This window comes from Mirounga angustirostris, unplaced genomic scaffold, assembly GCF_029215605.1.
Source record: "Mirounga angustirostris isolate CCGP_5_RB_7025 unplaced genomic scaffold, mMirAng1.0.hap1 SCAF_5, whole genome shotgun sequence".
NCBI classification, from domain to species: domain Eukaryota; kingdom Metazoa; phylum Chordata; class Mammalia; order Carnivora; family Phocidae; genus Mirounga; species Mirounga angustirostris.
In genome coordinates this window covers 5,108,820-5,130,125 of record NW_026991713.1, presented here as the reverse complement: position 1 = coordinate 5,130,125, position 21,306 = coordinate 5,108,820, and the positions used below count along the sequence as shown (strand labels likewise).

Below are 21,306 nucleotides of genomic sequence, written 5' to 3'. Positions count from 1 at the left end.
TTTTCTCCCCCGGACTCTCTCACTCCCCTGGTGGGCTCCTGAAACTCTGGGCCTGCCTCTGCCCTAGGGTTGGCCCAGGCTGTGTGGGATTCACCCGCCACCAGAGTGGGCAGGATCATGGCAGGGCACAAAGCCTCGAGAGCAAATCAGGAGTAGGGACAATGAGGGGTAGACCTGGCCCCCCAAGCCCTGAATTTCCTGGTGTTGAGAACAAAGACGGACACGTGACTAGTGCTATGCCTGTCACCCAAACATGACCCACCTTGCCCCTCCCCTGTGGGGGTGCACGAGGGGCAGGAGAGGTAGAAGGAGCAGCTCCGTGGCCAGCGCTACGGCAGGGCGAGCACAGGTCCTTCCCCAGCCTCCTGGGTGCCCGGTGGCTGGAGAGCAGAGTACAGGAATCAGGACTTCGGCTCAGGCTGGCCCTCCCTGGGTCCCCCTCTCCCCAACTCCTATGTCCAAATCAGACCAACCTGTGAGGTCCGGCTCAAAGGCCACCTGGTCACCCTCCCCACCCCACTGTCCGGGGAGTGGTTCCTCTTCCGGAGGCCCACTCAATGAATACCTAACGGAGCTCCCCTGGGGGCCAAAACCAGTGCAGGGCAGGGTGGGGGGCACGTAGACACAAGCAAGAGGGACACGGCCTGGCCCCCATGGGACTACAGCCTGGGGTAGAGTCACAAAGCAACTGATTCCGCGATGAATTAGTCAGGACGCTTGGACGTTCTTCTTCCTGCTAGGAGCTGTAGTATGAGGACTACGCGTTAGGAGAAGTAATGAAACATGGGCGGGGCCCTTTGCGAGCAGGTGCCCAAGAGACAGGTGTTGGCACGGATGGGAGGCAGCAGCTAACAGCTGTTGGGGACCCTCCCTGGGCCGGTAGGGCTTCACTCAGGAGCTCGCTCACTGCTCGCCACACCCCACCTCTGAGGCTATACCCTGCCCTCCCCAGCATGCAGGTGGAGGGTGGGGCAGAGCTGGGATTCAAAGCCCATGCTCTGCTCCTGAGCCCTGTCTCCACCGGCAGATGAGCACGTGCATGCCCCAGGCAACACACAAGGGCACACACGCGTCCACACCCAGTACACATCTGCCCACGCACGCGCACATGTGTGAGCGCACATGGTATCAGCAGTGATCTTTAACTGCCAGCCCAGTCCCAAGTTCCCGGGGCCCTCCCTTAGCGGTGCAGACCTAACCCGGAGTTTTCAAACTTTTGTTTTCAGGACAACGCTCACTTCAAGGTTATGAAATCTCACTCTGAAATGTGAAGTCTGGGAATAAACATGTGGGGAGGCGAGATGCCTGTGTGAAGGAAGATCAAAGTGGGTCCTTCTGACCCCTGCGCGCCTGCGGGAGGGAACAGGGAGGGAGGTGGGGAGGGATGCGTTCCCTCCCCGTGCCGGCCAGGGGCCAGGGTGAGGTGGCCGGTGCGCACGCGTGGAGGACAGACATGGGCCAGAGATCGACACGTGCACTGAGCCCCTGCACCAGCCCCTGCACCAGCCCCCTCACCCACGGCTTCCCACTGAACCTCGAGCTGGCCCCCAAGGTCCCCTGTTCTTCCCACCTCCATGCAGACCTGCGAGCCCGGGAGGAAGCCTGGCCCCCTCTGGACCCCCTCACCTCCTCTCTCTTGCATCCGTCAAGCACCACGGGGTCCCCCCGCACTGCTGCTGTACCCCCAACCCATCCTCACCTTGAGGCCAGAGAGCTGGCTTTCAAAATCAAGCTCCGTGGCCCTGATCAAAACCCTGCCAGGGTCCTGGCTCCTCCCTGGCTGGGGGGGGGGGGGATCCCCCTGCAGCCACACTGGCCATCTCTCCGTCCCTGCACTCTGCCCCAGCCCGCTGTCCCTTCCCTGCACCTGGCAGTTCCAGACAATTCCCCGGGGCCTGGGGCCTCCAAGAGGCCTTCCCTGAGCCCTGCCGCTGTGCTCACTGCCCGTTCGTTCACCTTGCCTTCAAACACAGATGGAGGTTCTGGTTATGCACCTGGAGCGGCGGCTCTGAGTACATTCGTCTCTTCCACTGGACTGTAAGTTGGCTGAGGGCTGGGACCCAGGACCGGGGACATAATTTGCAGGGCCCAGCGCAAAATGAAAAACGCAGGCCTTTGTTAAAAAAAAATGATTAGGCATTTCTAGATAGCGACCGCAGAGCATTATTAAGCCAAGCTTGGGCCCTTCTGAGCGCCCGGGCTCTGTGGGACTGCGCCGATCACGCACCCTCGACGCTGGCCCTGCTGAGACCACATGGTCGCTGCTTGTTACTGTGAGCAGCATGGGGCCTGGCACATAGTGGGCCCTTTACAAACACTTGCCAGATTGGTGAATGACTGTAGGCATCGTCAGCTCCATTTTTCAGATAAATAAACCATAACTTAGGGCGACTAAGGGGTTTGCCTCGACCTGGAGGGTGGCAGGGCCGTGACCTGAACTCAGGTCTGTCTGACTCCAAACAGACTCATGGTGGGTTGGGGGGTGACACCACCTAGCCTGGGATCCCAGCTCTGCGGCTCACTAGCTGGGAATTCCAGGCAACTTACTTCTCTGGGCTCAGGTTTCCCATCTGTAAGATGGGAACCATGCCCCCTTCCTTGCTGGGGTACAAAGAAACAGAAAGGACTGGAAATGCTAGCAGAGCACCCAGCACATAGACCAAGGACTCCACAAATGGCTCCTATCTGGTGTTGCCCACTGTGTTTCCAAAGCCAGTGGTTTAGGTGCCTGAGAGTTTCCTGGGTGCCCCTTAGCAAATGGAAGTGTGTTTGAACACTATGCCTACAGGTGAATTCCTCTTCCTGCTGTGTCTGTGTCTCATGTTAGCACTAATATCCTTCCACCCTGCCTGCTGGCTAATCGCTTCCCTGCCTGGTGCCAGGTTCTGGGGCAGAGGGGACCTCCGGGCCTCTTACCCCCACTGCCTTGCTTTGCATACAGTAGGTGCTGACGAGATGTTTGCTGCCCAAAGGGTAGGAACTCTGTCCACACTAACTGGCCTGGATGCCAGGTCTGCCTTATCGCAAAGAGCAAGCTTTCAGAGGAAGCAGGGTAGATCCAGGCAGAGGCCTTCGTGCAACATGCCTGCCCCTCCCACGGAGATGGGGGGCTTGACTTCTCCTGTCATTGACAGTGACCTTGGGCATCAGCCTCACGGTGGAAGCCACTCACCTTAGCCGAGAAACCCCAAACCCCAGCTCTGCGGCCAGGGAACCCAGGTGGGACAGCTCAGAGTCTTCCGTCTATGCTCCCTGTCCCCCCCCAGTCACCCATATCAGGTGGGCATGATAATGCCCGCTCCACGGGGCCCCTGGACGGTCAAAAGGATCTCTGCAAACTGTAGTGTGGGGTGTTGGAAAGAGTGTTGTAACGGGGACAGAGTACACGTTACCACTAACTTAGAAACCACTGCTGCCCCCCATCCCTCCTTCAGAACACATTGCAGTCTCTCCTTGATAAAGGGCTCTCTCCCCTCTTCGACCCCCTGCACCCAGCCAGCTGGGCTCTGGGTTCAAGTCCTAACCTCGCCTTGCTTCCCTGGTCCCCTTCCTTGACCCCTGGCCCTGGGCCAGTTCTGCACAAACCATGTCCTTCCTGTATGTTCCGTTCTCAAATGCTGGAGGCCCGCACTGCCGCTCTCCTCACATCCCAGGTGAGGACACCGAGGCCCAGGGAAGGGCGCACGGCTGGCAATCCCGGCCCCTGGAGGTTCTGCTCTCCCCGCCGCAGGGCCACGCCAGGTCACAGGGCGAGCAGCTCCCCCAACTCCGCCTCGGTTTCCTCCCTAGTTGAGGGGAGCGCTTGGCTGAAGCCACCGAGGGACACTCTGTAACCTGACATCCCTCTGCCTCTGTCTGTTCCCTCGAATTATTTGGCGGCACCATGGAGATAAAACAACCCCTGGAAATCCCACAGGCATTTTTTCCCCCACTGGAGCAACACAAAAATATCCCATGAAGAATGAATCACTGAAAGTGTCAGGGCAGGAAGAGGAAAGACAGGCCCACAGAAGGCCTGCTGGAGGGTGGCCTCGATTTCTTTCCCGGCCTCCCTCAGTGTGGGGGGCCCTGGCCCCGGGAGCCCTCCTCCTGGGGGAGAACAGAAGCCGGAGCCAAGCCTCAGTTTCCCATCTGTAAATGGGGATCACACACTCACCTTGAAGGGGTGCTGGGAGGGACCAAGCAGGCATGTGTGAATGTATTCATTCATTCATTCATTCATTCATTCATTCATTCCCTATGAGGTGTGAGTTGGGCGCTGGGCTAGGGACAGCAGATGGTGCTCGCAGTGGGAACAGACCTGTCCCAACCCTCACGAAGCCAACCAAACACCCACATGAGTGACTCAGGGCATTGGAGCAGATGGGAGGGCCCTGACCTGGTCTGGGTCGGGGGTGCCCCCGGGAAGCTGAGATCTGAGGTAAGCAGGCTTTCCCCAGACCAGGAGAGGGTGGGCCTGGGGGAGAGAGTGCGCCAGCCAGCTCGGGCAAAGGCTGAGAGGTGGGACAGAGCTAGGGGATGAGGCCAGTGCAATGGGAGTGGTGGGGGAGAGGAAGTGGGGGGAGGCCCGGTTCACCGATCAGGGCCCAGGTGAGCACTCTGGGCACAGAATAGTGCTGATGGGCTCACTCTCATAATTCATGAGGACCACCATAAACTAGGGGTGCTACACTCTTGGGTGGGGAAGTGACAGGGAAACAGAGCGAAGGACAAAGCAAGTCAAGTGGGGAGCGGGGAGCCATTTGAGCACCTTCTGTGCATTCTTGGACCTGTAATCAATGGGTGAGGGGAGGGAGGCAGGGGGGAGGAGCCGGCCCACACTCATACAGGGGCGAGCTATGACCCTGTGGTGGGCCCCTATGTCTGTCCCCTCGGTCCTCTGTCTGGCCAGCTAGGTGTGCACACAGGCCACCCTGGGGAGCTGGGTGGATGGGGGCGGGGATGTTGAAAGAATTTAGAGCTGAGCCATCAAGGAGGCCAGCTCCCTCTCCCTCCCTTCTATCCCTGGAATCCTGCCTGTCCTGATCTGGGCCAGAGATAAACCCCCTTTCTCATTCCCCGAAGAACAGGTGCTCTGCTTATCACCAACTTCAGACTGGCCTGGGTTCCCCTTATCCAGCCATGGCCCAGGGGGACAGGGGCCCCCAGGGTGACCGTGCAGTCAAGGGGAAATGAGAGCTGCGGGGCCCAGGAGAAGTGTCGACCCAGTCTGGTGAGGGTGAGGGGCAGGCAGTATTTATTTAATTCTCAGGATTAGGAGGGGTGTAGATTATCTGTAATTTTTACAAGTGAGGAAATAGGCACTTTCTTATCTCCTCAACTCCACGAGCTTCATCACTCATCCTGGGCCACCAGCTAGTCGGTGGCAGAGCTGAGACTCGATGTGGACCCCAGGGTCTCACAGTGGCCTCTTGGGTGGGGGGAGGGGTGTTCAAGGAACGAGACTTACAAATGGGAGGTGAAAGTGAGGGCTGTTTCAGTGTAATGAACGTGGGAGCTATTTCTGTGCAGTGCTTACCAAGGTAGGAGAGAACCAGAGGGCGGGCTCTGAGCCTGGGATCCACACACTCGGATCCACTTCTCAGCTGTGTGACCCTGGGCAAGCCCCTGCACCTCTCTGAGCCTGGGCCACCTCAACGTTTTTAAGCTACTATTCAAAGCGAACCTCCTGTGTGCCAGATCCTGAGAACCTATGGCCCATAAACATGTAGCTCTAAGGTTCCATCACTCTTCGTGATTACCCTGCGTAGGAGTTCCTATATTTTTGCAAGGGCTGGATTCACAGCACAGACCAGCCGGCCTAGTAGGAATACGATCCCTCTGCAAGCTCAGGGAGGCCCAGGAGAGGCTCATTTCACTACATCCTCTTAGACGTGGTGGGTGCCCAGCCACGGCCTGGGAAGTGGCACCAACACACCCCCTCCCGGGCTCAGGGGTGCTGGCCCACACGTACCAGGTATGAGAACGTTCCTGGCAGCACGGGTTTAGAAGAGCAAAACCCTGGAGGCGACCCAAATGGATAGACGGGAAAATACACTGTGGTATGCCCAAACACTGGAACACTCCAAGCTGCCAAGGGCACCACAGCCACGCCAAACATCTCGGGACATTTTAGCAACACAGGGCTGAGGGAGAGATTCAGGTCCCCAGATCAAACACGGCACAGTCCACTTGCTGAGACTAGAAGGAGCTGGAGAAATACGCGCTCTTATAGAAAACGTATGGCCGTGACCAGGGCACAGAGGGGAGCCAACATGATGCTCGGGTCCTGCGGAGCGGGGGTGAGGGAGGCCACTCGGGGCCAATGTTCCAGCCCTCGCATTGGGTGGTGGGCTCGAGAATGTCTGTTATGTTATTAATAGACGAACAAGTAAGTAAAGCAGCTTTGACGGGAACCGTAGTGAGAGAACACCAGGAGAGGGACTAACCTAATTCCCTGACCTGGAGTCCAGGCAATAAAATATAAAATCAATGCTAAAAAAGATGGACAAAAATAAAGATTATGTCTCCTCCCCCATCGACTGTAAATAGTCTCAGCTCCCAGACTCTGGGGGGCCGTCACCAGGGCCTGGTGAGGGGTCTCAGGTAGCTGGCTTGGCAGAGTTCTCTGGAAAGGATGCCTGTGCTCAGATAGGCCTCCTGGACTCTTGGCCTGGTGCTGGGATCTCCCCACTCCAGTAAGGCTCTGTCTCTGCATGGATCCCCGGCCTCCTCGCAGTAACAACCCTGTCTCTTCGAGTACTTCCTGGTCATCAACTCTCTGTGCCTCAGCTTCCTCGCCTACAAACAAGGGACACGAACCGTCCTCCCGCGTAACTCCGCGATTTGACCTGACCGGGTTTCTTCCTCTGTAAGTGGGTGCCCTGCCTCTCCCCTCTCTGGGTTTGGGGAAGACTAAGGAGATGAAGAGCATGCTGATCATTCACAGTGACCAGGTGATCCGGGGATGGCAGGACAGGTGGTCACTGCCCGAGGGAGTGAATGACACGCCAAATGGATGTTGGTAACTGAACACACAGCAAATCACCAGCTGCTCTGCAGATGTTGGCAGAGGACAGACAACAAAGCCCCCACTGGGTGCCAGGTGCTCTTGACTGTGCCCTTGACACCCTGACCGCCCATGATCATGCTCCCCTAACCCAAAGAGGATGATGGCCCTCTGTGCCTGGCTCAGGTGTTGCTGTTACTAAGAGTAAGCCCCAGTTGTGGAACCCAGATGTGAAACAGACCAAGCTAAGTAACTGGGGTGTGTTGTACCTGGGGTGTGTTCACCCTGGGGTGAGGTACCTGCGTCAGGCGTACAGTGTGTGGTGGGGAAGAGCCAGTGCTTATCAGTTCAGGACCTTGGAGAGTTAAGGGACCTCTCAGACCCTCAGTTTCTTCTTCTGTCTAATGGGAATGGTGTTCAGAGCAGGACAAGATGTGTGCAGAATGTTTTAAGAGGTGGCTGGACCAGGATGCCTGGAGTGTGGCCCTGCACTTGACTTGGGAGCTGGCTAGAAATGCAGGATCTCAGAATCTGCATCTTTATCCCGGCTTTTCAGGGGAATCTGACAGACGCTCAAGTATAAGAACCACTGGGCTAGTCAGAGGTCAGGAGACTTTTTCTAGAAAGAGCCAGATAGTACATATCATTGGCTTTCGAGCCACTGGGTCTTGTTGCAATGACTCAACTCTGTGATCGGAGCAAGAAAGCTGCCATACGCGATACTAAGCACATGGGTGGGGCTGTGTTCCAGTAAAACTTTATTAACAGAAACAGGCAGGCCCAGCTGTGAACCCCTGCATTAGAGCCTTGATATCCACCGTGAAGTCCACGGACGGCATCCAGGGCATGTCCTGGGAGCTGGCTGGAAACATAGGCTCTCGGGCGGCCCCACCTGCCGAATCAGGGACTGTGCCTGCTAACCTATCCCGGCACCTGCTAAACGGTGCCTGCTAACTGGTCCTGGCCCCTGCTAACCGGTCCCAGCACCTGCTAACCAGTGTCTGCTAACCAGCCCTGTGGTTCCCCACCTTGGGCTTTGCTGCCCCCTCTGCCAGCCATTCCCATGACTGATCTCCCAGGAAGAACGAAGGGTCGGCCACGAGATTGGTGTGAGAGGCGGAGGGCATGGGGGTTCTGGGAGAGTGGGAAGACCCCCACGTCAGACACACACCCGCGTCCCCATCCCATCCAGAAGAACAGCAGTATCACATGGTCTTAAGTGATCTGGAGGGAAGGCAGGCCTGGGGTCACCATGTCCAGCCACTGTCAGGTGTCTGGTCAGGAGGTGGGCTCTGGAATCGCACGGAATGCTCTGAGCCCCTGCCGCTCTTCTCTTCCTGCCTGCTTCCCTGCTCTTCCCAGCCTGAGGGCTCCTCCCCAGCCCAGCCAGCACCTCTTCCCCAAACTGGAGAGCCATTCTTTTGAGTTAGCGCTCCGGAAACCCAAGACTCACTAAGAAACCTGTCTGCTGGCGTCCACAGAGCAGCTGGAGCCCTCTGACCATCCCCCAGGTGGGCTCTGTGTTCATCTTGGCACGAGAGATGCTGGAGAGGGAGCCGGGAGCGAGGGGCCGAGCACAGGCCCCTGCGGGAGGGAAGTCCCAGCCATCCGGCCTACACCCGCCTCCCCAACCGGGAGTCCATCCCGGTCCACCGTGGTGATGGGGCAGAGCCCGGCGCTAGGAGGGCGAGCCTTCCCCCCCCCGGGGGCTCCTGGGCTGAAGGAGACGTCCCGGCCCCCCTCAGCAGGCTTCCTGCTTTTCCAAAACTGAACATCGCTCAGAATGGGGAGAAAATTGCTCAATTTTAGAGCATAGGTTGACATCTAGGTAAACAGTCTTATGGAGGTCTAATTAGTGTGCCACTTTGGGGAACGTGGACTCCAAAATTTCTGGGGAATGGAGAGGTAACATCAAAAAGCATTTAGGAAAGAGCTCTGTCAGCAAGGAAGCCAGGCAGAACCGGGGTGGGCAGGGCAGGAGTCCACGAGGAGGCGGGTGCCGGGCCGAGCCTGGCAGAGGGCGGCTGCAGAGAGGACAGGAGCACAGGCTGGCCTGTGGGAGGCCCCACGGTGGTCCTGTGCCCCCAGATGCCTGACCTAGCCTGTCTGGGCCTCTCTCCTGCCCGCGAAGTGGGATGCTGGTCCCAGCCTCACGGGGGTGGCCTGAGGGATGAAATGAGGTGGTATATGTGAATCCAGGACCGGGCTGGGGGGTCAGCGGGTGGTCGGGAAACAGGGTTTCCTTGCTCAGCCCCTCCGTCGCTGGGGCTCGGGGTTTGCTTCTGGCTGCTCCATGTTCTCTAACGTGAGCTGCTCGTGACCCCGAGATGTGGTCCAGGGGGAGATTATGAGCCTCAGATGTGGACACGGAGGAACGGAGGATCAGAGAGGCTGTCATTCTGTCGGGAGGCGGGGGAGGTTGTCACATAGCTCATACAAAGCCGACCTGGGACTGGCACCCGGGTTTCCAGATTCTCGGCACAGGACTCCCTCCACAACGCCACACTGGCCACAGCTGGCACAGTCCACACATCCCTGGCGTGGCTCGGGGGAGACATCTGGGGGCTCACAGGGCTCTCTGCGCCGTCGGGGGGTGGGGGCCACCGTCCTTGGACCAGAGCCCACAGGCTCCAGGCTGTAGAGGCAGAACCCACACAAGAGTTAAACTGTATATAAGAACTGACCTTCTTTCTGTACAGTGGAAACAAGAGAAAGAGACTATTTCTTGAGCACCTACTATGTGTCCAGCCCTGGGATTGGCATCTGACAAATACTGTCTCCTTTAATTTTCGAAAAGGGGGGGGTCTGCTGCTCCCAGTGTGCAGATAAGAAAAGTAAGACTCTGAGAGGTGGTGTCACCAGGCCAAGGTCACAGAGCTGCTGAGCTACGGGCACTTGGCCCCAAGCTGGTCCAGTGTCCAAGTCAAGGTCCTTTCTGGGCCTCGGGCTCTTGGCCTTGGGCAATCTGGAGGAAGTGGTGTTAAGGGAGAGGGCTGCCACTCTCCCGAAATGAAATCACCGGGAATTTCCCCCTCTCCCGAGGCCTGGGGGAAGAGCAGAAGAGAGACCATTTTTGGAATAAGCTGGTCCCATTTCCCACCCAGCGCTGGAGGCCCGGCCCTCCGCCCACACTCAGGACTTCCCGGCAGACCTGGCCCCTGATTGAACTCCTCCATCCACAGAACTCGGCTCACCACAGCCCCTGGGGACCCGTTCTCCTGGGGGACATTCCCACCGGGAAGCTGGGGAGGAGGGATCCGCATTCCTGCTCCCCCACCCCCCACCCCCCACTCTACACTAGTCTGGCCTCACACTGAACAGGCTTATTTTAAAACAATCAGCATTTGGCTCAAGCTGTGAAAATGAAATCTACATTTGGTGGTGTCAGGAGGAGTGGGATAGGCCACGCCTGGGAAAGAAGGGGGTCGTTGGTGGGAGATCCCCCGAGTGTCTCAGACCTAGCTCCTGGCCTCACAGATCGGGGGGGATGGGGGGCATCCAGGTATCGGGGTCACAGATCTGGTTCCAATGTCATCACCACTAACTGACATGGGACCATGAGCAGGTTGCTTCATTTAAAACCCATCATTCAGCCAGGAAACTTTCACTGAGCCCCTGCTAGGCATCACTACTGACTCTCAGCCCTGAGGACGCAGGAATGAACTAGACAGACACTTGCCCTTGGCATGCAGAGGCCTCGGTCTGGAGCGGAGAGGGGGGCTCTCCATCCCTCCCCACCCGCTGTCTGCACAGAAGGCACCTAGCTCAGGGTGCCCATGTTGGCTATGCCCACGCCCGAGGCCCCTGCGGACTGTTGGCTCCCGGTGGAGGCTGGAGCCAGGGCTGATGCCCCTCTGAGACCCCGGCTGCCCAGCCCTGGCCTGGGCACGGAGGAGGAAGAGGCAGGCAGTGGGGGAGTGGGGGGCCAGGGCAGCGGTGGAGGGGCAGTGAGGAGCTAAGAGGCCCCGGCCCCGGCCTTGGACAGTCCACAAATAAACTGCTCATCCCTCTTCCCAACTGAGAGAGAGAAAATAGCTTTCACACTATATTTTCTGATTTTTTTTTCCCACTTCACTGCTTCTAAATCGATCCAGAACAGATTGTCCAATTGTTTGAATTTCAGGAGAAAAGTCTCCTAATCTTTCCCTCGTCCTGCCCAGAATTCTGCCAGGCCCTCGCCCTCTCCTGGTGACCCGGCTGGACGTTCCCACCTGCTGGCCTGTGGCCCTGCAGGAGACAGAAGGGGGCTCACCCGGGCTGGGGGCCTGTACTCTTAGGTGGCGCTCATGTTGGGGACCCACTGGAAATATCCTGGCCCTGGAAGAGAAGGCTTTGCTTCCCCAGAAAGGACTGAACTTGGCGGGGGGCTCCGCAGGCAGTGGGGCCCCCTGGGAGCCTGGCAGTCACCTGCCTCCCCTGCCCCTCTCCTGTCAAGAAAGTTCTCTGGGTGCTGGGCTGAGCCACAATACAAGCAACTATGAGGGGCTGTCATCAACCCTGTTGACCAAGCGGCAGGACAAACACTCCTTAACTTGCCAGAGTCCCTGGAGGTCAGGCCGCTGCTGAATGCTACAACCTCTCCCACCAGCCTCACCACCACCATGGGACAGCCATGCCCAAGCGCCCAAAGTGTGCCAACTCCTTCTCCTGGGCTCCATATGCATTGTCCTTTGGCCTTGATGTCCCTCCACCTTTGCTCATTGACCTGGTCATCTCATACTCTACCTCCTGGGGTGCCACCTCCTCTGGGAAGGCCTCCTTGCTGCTCCGACCCCTTTCTCCAGGCAGAATTGCTCCTCCAACCCCCGTCATCACCCACACTTGCTCAGTCCCTTACATGGGACTCAGACCCGTAGGACTCAGACTTCCTGCGGACCCCAAGCCCTGGGTACAACTTCAGGAGTGAATGACCATGCCGCAGGCACCCGAGCAGATGGCTTATGCACTCCTGACACCCGGCACCTTCAGGGGTGGCCACAGGTGACAGGGGAAACCAGGTGCCAGATATTAAAGACCCCACAGCCCTCGACCTCCGGGCCCAGACGATGCTGGGGCAACCCCAATATAACCGCATTCAGATCCCACTCCTTACCCAGGGTCTCGCTACCCTGCATCCCCCTCCCCAGAGAGAAGGAGCTCTCTGTGATGGCGACTGACAAGTGGAAACGTGGGAAGGGCTTGCTTCTGGAGCACTCTGCCTGGCCCCTCAGGCACCCAGGACCCCAGAGGTCCTGCTGGGGACCCCAGTTTACAGAGGAGGATACTGAGACAGAGAGGACGCAGCTCGGCAAGGCCACACACTGGTGAGGGGTGGGCACAGGACTGTGGCGCCCCCCCAAGCCGGCGCCTCCCCCGACCACGAAGCGAATCCGGCCTCCCACAGTGGAAAGAGTCAAAGCTGCCAGATCCAAATCCTGGCTTTGCTGCTTAGCAGCTGTGTGCTCGCAGGGAAGTCACCACACCGGTAGGAGGTGGTAACCTGTCCTTGCTCATGGACCGTCCCCAGGATTAAACAGGCTGGTGTTTACAAAGCGCCCGGGGCGGGGGCTCCGTGGCGACTCACGGGTCTCCACAGCAGGTCGGGGCTCCTGCAGGCCTGGGAGCCAGCGTTCCCGTGCCCGGGGATGGCAGGGGAATTCTGTCCTGGGTTGGCAGTGCCCTCGTCCCCGCCCCTTCCCTGGCCCCGCGCTTCGGGCCCCTTCTGGAAGCCACCAGGTGGCTCACAGGCTGCTCCATAATCTCGGCCTGCGGCGTATGGAGTCCAAACACCTCCTCCGACTTTCAGCGTAGCTTCACAGATTACAAACTACGCTCAGACACGTTATCTTTGCGCATCACCATCCCCCAAAGGAAGACAGCGCTCGGCCCGTATTATGGAGGAGGGAACGGAGGTTCGGAGCTGCACCCGGACTTCGCTGTGCGAAAGGGGAGGAAGGCACAGCCCGAACTCAGCTCTGTCCGGCTCAGAAGCCAACTGGCAGGGACACCGGGGGCCTGGGCCCCCGGACTTGGGCCACCATGCCCAGTCCCGTGGAACAGGGACAATAGACGTTTGCACAGAGAAGAGAGATGGCTACAAAGCCCATTCCACCTCTTTGCTCATGGCCCTCAGAGGGAAGCCCCCCACCCCAGCTGCCCCGATCCTAGGCTTGTGACGTTTCCTGACAGCTGTCCATCCTTCCTTCCTCCCCTCTTTCCGTCCTCCATCCAACCCCTCACTCGCTCATCCATCCATCCATCCATCCATCCATCCACCCATCCATCCACTCGCCCATCTGTCCATCCTGCCCAGGCACCCCTGGGCTAGGCACCGGCCACAGAACTAAATCAGGAATGAAGTGGTCTCCACCCTTCGAGCACAGAGAGAAGCTCCACTGCCTCTGGGCCTCCTGGGTGTTTCTGTTATTAAGTGGACCCGTGGTGGTAATGACAATAATGTTTACTAAGCACGTAATTACGCGTCGGTAATTATGCTTGGTCCTTGGATTTCCTCATTTGATTCTTGAAAGAACCTTGTGAGGTGGGCGCTATCCCCATTTTTAGATGAGGACACCGAGGCCCCAAGAGGTCATGTAACTTGCCCAAGGTCACACAGCTAGCAGGGATGGAGCCTGGGGGTCGAGCCCGGACGGTCCCTCCAGAGCACTGGGATGATAAATCATGGTCATCACTGTGATGGACCCAGGAGCCCGGAATATTATGATTCTTACCCGTAGCCCTCAAAACCACCCTTGTAACGTATTATTCTCATTACCAACGTTATCAGCCTTATTTTGCACACGAGGACACTGAGGCTCAGGGTGAACCGAGCAGCCCGCCACTGGAATTGGGGCGTGAACCCGGGAGGGTGCGCTAGGCAGGCACCACCCGGTCTCATGGCCCCCTTGACTCATTTCCTCATTCAGTCAACAACCACAGCCGCGGAGGTTCAGGGACGATCGGCTGTGGTTCCTGCCTGGCCGCTGCAGGAAGGGCTGGAACAGGGTGAACAGGGTGAAGAGTACCACCGTGACGCGCCTGCTCATCGTAACAAAGTGAGAATACGGAGAGCTGACGCGGTCGTCAATGCACACTCTGTGCTCACTAAGCACCTCTGCAAACCTTATCCGGTTCTCACAATAACCCCCTTTTGTAGGTGAGGAAACAGAGGCCCGGGGGTCATATAACCCACCCAGGGTCATAGAGTTCGGAACAGGCGGAGGGGGGACTTGTCCTGGCTGGAGCCCCAGGCACAGGTTCTCCAGGGATCTGTGGATCTGTGCCAGGATCCTCCCTCCCTCCCACCCGTTGCCCTGACGATGGGCCTCGGCTCAGAGGCTCTGCTCATTCCCCAAAGGCCTCCGGGTCCCAGGGATCAGATTTCAGGCAGTCACACCCAGAGGATGCCACATTCCCGACCTGCTCCCTGAAACACTGAAACAGCAGGGACCTCGGAAACCAGCCCATGGCGGGGGCATGCTGGACTGCCGCCCAGAGGTGAAGGTTGGGCCTCTGGGGCTCAGTGATGATGCTGGGCTTCCTGCAAAGGGACACAGAGGCTCCCTGCCCCCATTTTCTGGATGTAGAGACTGAGGCTCAGGGCTAGCAGCTCTAGCACAGACATCCCGGGCCCCACGTCCTGAAGCCCAGCCTGGGAGGTAGTGGAGAAGGAGCAGGGCTCCGAGGGAAGGAGAAAGGGGACTTTCTAGACGTTGGTATTAGTGTCTGTGGTTCCATGATTTGATTTTTAGAATTTCCATTTTTAGTGTCTTACACTTATTCCCCCACCCCAAAGGGCCCTGTCTGGCTATGACCCCAGGCACCCCGCTTCCTCTCTCTGGGCTCTGTTCTCCTTAGGGAAAGGGAGACTCAGAGGTTGGCCCTGGGGTTTCCTGGGGGTGCTGGAAGGTAATGCATATGAAGGGGATTTGTGACAAGGGAACCTGCCAATGTGAAAATTGGAAGATGCCACTGGGAGCCCAAGCCTCTGCGAGACCCGCTTCAAGACTTTTCTCGGGCCGCTCCTCTTCTGGGCCTGGCACAGTCCAACTCACCCTTTAAGACTCAAGCCAAAAGTCACCTCCTCCAGGGAGCCCTCCCTGCCCCCTCAGGCAGGGTGGAAACTTGCAGATGCCTGTTTAATTCTATTCTGCCCCCAACAAACACACAGCAAAACCAGGTCCTGTCTTCATTGTCTCTGGTCTCCGGGGCCTGGCACTGTGTCCGGGCACAGGGTAGGTGCTCCGGAAATGTGGACTGAATGCAAGCTAAATTGCATTGGCTGTTGGTCTATGAATCCAGCTGTACACGGAAGATTCTTCCCGAAAAGAAAAGGAGCCTGAAGTGAAAGCAAACCACCATCCTTTCTGTAACCAGCTCGGGGAGCCGCGGAGGAAATTCTCACGCTGGATTATGGAAGGAATTTGCCTTTATTTTTAATTTGCGCCAATATCTAAGAAAGCGGCACTTTATTCTGAGCCCATCATGCACCAAGGAGCTTTGAATCTGGCGCAGGAGGCAAACTTTCCCGGCCCAATTTCCTCATGCAAATCTCTCGGCGGCGGCCCGAGCCATCCCCGCCCTCCGCCGGGCATTTCTCTGACGCTTGCCAGCCAGGAATAATCAGATTATGTAGCTGGGTTTTAAAAGATCACGGTTTGTCTCATTTTCCAGGGAAGTGTGAACAAAAAATTTTTTTCCTCCCAGGGCTCTGTTAAGAGCTTCCAGAACTTAATTCAGTGTTAAATGGGTGTAATTTGGGAAACTCATGCATTATTTCTTAATTTCTCGAGGCGAGTCTGCACGCATCTGCTGAGGTACGTGTGCGTGCGGACAGATGGGCGGTAATCGGAGTGTGCGCCCTAGTCGAGGGAGGGAAAGGGGCAGGCTGTCTCGAGAACGCGCAAAGTAAACGCTCCATTCAGGGCTGACGTCGGAAATCTGGGATGGGAGGCATTTGCATTTCATCTGGCTTCTGCTTTTCCGCTCTGATGGCCAATGGCCTGGAGGGGGTGGGGGTGAGGGTAGGGGTGTCTGAAGCCTTTTCGCGAAGGGAGTGCAATTTTACCATCCAAGCCCCCTCCCGATCCCCCAGCCCAGGCCGCCTCAGGGGCCTCTGAGAAACACCTTCCAAGTCTGCATCGTATCACTGAACATCCTTGGCCATCAAGGATGCCCATTCACTGTGACCTTGAGCACGTCCGGGGCCGGCTCTGGATTCAGTGTCCCCATCTGTATCTGGGTACGTGGACAAGTTTCCAGCTCCTTCTCAGGACGCACAGCAGCAGCTCCTGGGGCTTCCCTCTAACTTAGCATTGCACACAGGCCCCAGATGTGCTGGGGTCCCCTTCTTTGTCTGATAACCCCAACTTTAGGCTATGGTTGAGTGGGGGCTCCCACACCCAAGACGCTACCAGTACCCCTTCCCCCACAACCCTCATGTCCCGCATTGCTGAATGAGAAAACAGGCTCAGAGGGCAAGTGACTCGCCAGTGAGTGGCCAAGTCAGAATGCCCAGAGAAGGCTCTCCAGAAAATGTCCAACCTGGTCGCAGCCAAGGGGAAAAGGAGGGAGGGGCTTGTCACAAGGGGGCCTAGCCGACACGTGGGAGGGGGGTACAGTAACAGGGTCAGGGGTGCCAAGACAACCATCGTCACAGCCAGAGAATTATCTATTTATATACTCAGTCACCCAACAAATTGAGCGCTGGTCATCTCTAGGCAGGGACTCCATGGGGACAGGTCTGAGGGGGCTTTGGGATCTTCTCTATATCCCCAGTGGGGGTCACACACAGAGAAGGGGTCAAGGAATGTGTGAGCTGCAGGAAGGGAGTCAGGAAGGAAAAAAAGAGAGGGATGGAAAGAGGAGGAGAGGGAACTTCCTTCCTGTCAGGCTTTGTGCGGAGTGAGGCCAAAACCAAAAGAGTGGGTGGCACCTGCTGTCCCCAGGAGGCCGTGACCCAGGCCTCTGGTCACCCTCTCACTTTTGGGGGCTCCAGATGTTCAGAACTCCACCTTACGGAATAATGTTTAGGACACATGGCCCTTCCGTTCTTAGAGGTTGACTAGGATTTCAGTAACTTCTAGAAAGAGCAGCTGGGCTGGGAAAAGCCACTTTTTGAGGTAGCTGGGGATGGGGCTCTTAGTTCATCCTAGGATCAACGTGCATCTGTTGTGTGACTCAGCCTGGGGAGAAGCAAACCGACAGAGGCTGAGTTAATAGAGGCAGAGTGTCCCCAAGAAGGGAGGTGATACCCATCACCCTGAGCATCAGATGGGCCGCGCTCTGGCTCGGTCCAGAGCCGGGGAACCAGAACAATGTCTCGGAAGTGAGTCTCCAGAGAGCCTGACCCGCAGCAGCTCACAGCACGGTGTGTGAGGGCCGGGCTCCAGGCAGAGCGGCGTACTGGTTAGGAGCAGGATCCCAGTGGGTTATTCGGAACCCCTCTGAGGCTGTTTTGTCTGCACAACAACATCCATAATGACCAGTTCACGCAGATGGCGTGCGGATTAAGGGGGTGTTGGGGCTTGGGGCTTGCTCAGCACAAGGTCTGGCGCGTAGTAGGCCTTCTGGCCCCCGCCACCAGATGCTAGCCTAGTGCCGTGGAGGCGCCATCCTGCCCGTGTGTCAGCAAAGTCGTTTGTCATATGCAGGCGGGTGAAGCGGCCAGAACTGGTGTCTGCTGCTCCCTCCCTCTTAGAAGGCAAGGGCCTGGCCATGAGGCACTCGTCTCCCGCAGTGTGGCCGGAAGCGGGGAGGGCTGTCGAGGCCTTGGCCGATTGTCCCAGAGAGTTGGAAACCAGATCCATCTTCTTGTCTTCCAAACTACCCCTCCCTCTGCCCACCCCCAGCATGGGTTCCCACCCGTGGGCCACGTAAGTGTCCGAGCTCCAAACCCACCCATCCTCCCCTCCTTGCCACCCCACCCCTGCTTCTGAACCCTCCCCCAGGCCGGGGGAGGGGGGCAGGGGGTGTCCAGCTCCCTGGTGCCAGGGCTGCATGGCAGCACCATCTGCTGCCTGTCCCCCTAGTCCTGCAGCCCCCCGCCCCCCACCCCGCCCAGGCCAATCTGCATCATCACCCATCGAGGGTCTCTGCCCAGAACACCTTCTGCTCCTCCCTTCTGGCTGCTTCAGGCCTGCCTACTGGCCCAGGCCCTCCTGGCACCCCTCCTCGGGCTCTCTGGGGCAGACCCTCCCCACCTGCGCCCCCACTGCCTCGGCTTCCCCCAGGCAGGGCTCCAGCCCTGCTGGCTCGTTAGGGGCTGTTTTCTCAAGAGCTGCCAAGGGTAGACCTGATGCCCTTCAGCAGCAGCGACGGGGGCTCGCTGGGCAGTCTGCGCGAAGGAATGAATGGATGGATGGCTAACGGGACCAGGGAGGGGCTCTCAGCGGCTCCCTGGGGCGGGCCTCCCTCCCCCCTTTCTCTCCCCTACAAAAGTCTGACCAGCGCTGGCCCTGCCCCCACCCCTCCCGTCCAGCCGGACAGGCTTCGGGCTGGGTGGCTCGGGACTGGGGGTGGGACACACGCTCACGCTCGCACAAACACATTTACACGCACACCATGGGTGCTACAAACTCTCACGCCACACACACTAGCATGTCCACATACTCTCACATACACACGCAGCTCCAAGCTGAACTGCTTCTCCTCACCTCCCCGTCAGTCCACTACCTCCCAGATGCCTGAGACAGAGCCAGGAACCCCGGGTGACGGTGACATGAAAGAAACTGGCAGTACCCCCTACCTGGGGCTTTCACCTTGAGCCCCGAGGTGCAGGGGCCACCTGCCCCCAGGGAACTTTCTGGCCACCTCCCGCTCCACACTCAACCCCCCCGTCAGGACAGTCACAGCAGACAGCCTCTCTGGAGAGACGGATGGCTCACAGGGGGCTGTCCTGCCCCAAGCAGCCACAGATTCAGGGGCTGGGGGAAGCCCCCAATTCTGGACAACCCTGACCAGCATGGGGATTGTCCTGAGCTGCCACCAGGGGCCCAGGGTTTATTGTGATTCTGCTTTGAAAACCATTTCCAACCATACCCTGAAGACTGCCTGTCGGTGAAACGTCCTGCGGGGCCACATGCTTCCTGGTCACATTCAAACCATCTGACAGGTGAAGAAACAAGGGATGATGGAGGGACCCCCCCCCCTTAGTCTGGCTCTGAATAGGGCCTAACTGGCTGGCTCAACAGCATTTCAATCACAGCCCAGAGTGGGATTCACAGGACACCAGTGACTGAAGATGTTGTAGACCCACAGGGGTCAAGGCCCTCATTCTATAGACTAGGGAACTGAGGCCCAGAGAAGGGCAGGAAACTGCCTGGGGTCACACAGCCAACAGCACACCATCAGAAACCGACAGGCCCTTCTCAGTGCAATCTCCACCAACCTTCAGAGGTGGCAAGGGCTCCCGTGCCACTTTACAGATGGGGAAACTGAGGCTCTGAGGGGTCAAGCACCTTGCTCAAGGTCACCCAGCGAGGGAAGAGAGGGCTAGAGGCCACCCACTGTGATTCCTGGTGCCAAGCACTTTTTGCTCCCCCCATCCAGCTCTGGGGTTCCTTGGACAGGAGCAGTCACTAAGCCAAGGGATCAGAGAGGCCGAGAGAGGGAGGGTAGACACAAAGAAGCATACAGACATACTCCCACGGCAGATTATGTAACTCCCCTTCCCTGGCCCCATCGCCCCAGGGGTGCGGACCGCCACCCACACCGACCGCCGGGCCTGGCCCACCGGCCCGACACTGGCTCTCTCCAAAGAGAGGACAGTTGGAGGCGCCAGGGCGCACTGGCATTTTTTCCTTTCTTTTTTCGCTCCGGCTGACTTAACAAATACTAATACTGATAATGATAATAATAATTAGAATAAATATAACCTGAAGACGCTTGGGGTCTCGTTGCCATGACAACCGCTCGCGCTAGTGAGCTTCGGAGGCCGCCGCCGGGCCACCCGGCCCCAGGCGCGGGATCAATATTGATTCGGCCCCGGGAATCGGCGGCGGCTCCACTGGGGCCACGCGGCAGGCGGGGAGCCAGGGGCGCGCTCTTGGAGGGGGTCTTCCTGGTCGCCCGCGCCGCCCGGCTGGGGCCCCCGGAACCGGCTGGGTCCCCCCCAGCGTGTCTCCGGAACTCTGTCCGGCGCGCACGGGGCTCCCGGCTCGCTGCGCTCCGGGACTAGGTCCTCGGACGCCGGTCCCCACCTCGGACGCGCATTCCGGTCCCAACTGCCTCGTACCGGCACGACGCGCTCCGGACTGCTCCTCCGACCCGGGCCCGCCTCCTCCCCAAGGTTCAGCGACCCCGACCTCGATTAGCCCTGGCGCGGACCCGAACGCCAGAGCACACGGCTCCCGCCCCCAGACTCTCCGCCCGGCGTCCCCGGCCCCTTTCCAAGGCACCGCCGGACCCTCCCTCCGAAGCACCCAACGCGGCTCTCCCAGTGCGCCCAGCCCTCCCCGCGCCGGGCGCCCGCACCCCTTTCGGCGGAGCCCCGGCGCCGAAGACCCCCCCCCCCCTCGCCGGGACCCTCCCCCTCCAGGAGCCCCGCCCCCGGCCCCCTCTGCCCGGGGCGCTCGGACCCCGGCCCGGCGCGCCCCTCCCCCGCGCGGCCCCTGCCCGGCCCGCCCCGGGGCGCCGCTCACCTCGTGCCCGCCGCCCGCTCGCTCCTTGCTCCGCCGCCGGGAGCCGGCGCCCGCGGGTCTGAGCCGCCTGCTGGGGCGCGGGGCCGCTCACGCCCCCGCGGGGCCCCCGCCGCCGCCGCAACAGTTGTCCCGGCCCCGGGGGCTGCGGGGACTCGGGGGGCCCGGGGGTGGGGGGGTCGGGGGCTCCTAGACGCGCGGGGCGCGGCGCGGCGCTGGGGCTCCGGCTGGGACTCCGGCTCGCGCTCCGGACGCCCGGCGCCCGCGCCGCCCGCCCGCGGCTACTGGGAGCCCCGCGCCGCCCGCCCGTCCGCCGGCCCCGCGCCCCGCGCCGCGCCCGCCGCCGCCGCCGCCGCCGCCACCGCGCTCATGCTCGCCGGCCCCGCGCCCGCCGCCGCCACTTCACTCTTTGCCGCTCGCCGCTCGCTCCGCGCCCTCTGCTGCCCCCTCGCCGCGCTCGCGGCTCCCAGCCGTCCTGGCCGCGCCGCCGCGCCGCGCTCCCCCTGCCCAGCGCCGGCGTCCGCCTCTCCCGCCGCCCCCCTCCTCCCTCGCGCTCTCCCTCTTTCTCGCGCTCGCCGGCCCCTCTCCCTCTCTCTTTCTTTCTCTCTCCCTCCCTCTCTCCCCACCCTCCCTCCTTCCCTTCCTCCCTCTCGCGCGCTCTCCCTCTTCTCTCGCTCTCCTCCTCCTCTTGCTTTTTCTTTC

General features: G+C 59.4%; 1 protein-coding gene across 2 annotated transcripts in view; it reads right to left on the bottom strand.

Moving 5' to 3' along the window:
* Positions 1–20,902, bottom strand: part of SHISAL1 (shisa like 1) — a 76,442-nt gene extending 55,540 nt beyond the window's left edge. Inside the window, exon 1 of one of the 2 annotated variants that reach the window (XM_054506736.2) lies at positions 20,608–20,902. Coding sequence is in view for 1 of the 2 variants with exons in the window: in XM_064590499.1 (XP_064446569.1) it covers positions 19,843–19,870 (28 nt within the window). In the remaining variant the exon portion in view is untranslated. Of the gene's footprint in view, positions 1–19,842; positions 20,134–20,607 lie in introns of those variants that run through there. The other variant, XM_064590499.1, reaches the window with a different exon arrangement.
* Positions 20,903–21,306: the final 404 nt, after the last annotated feature.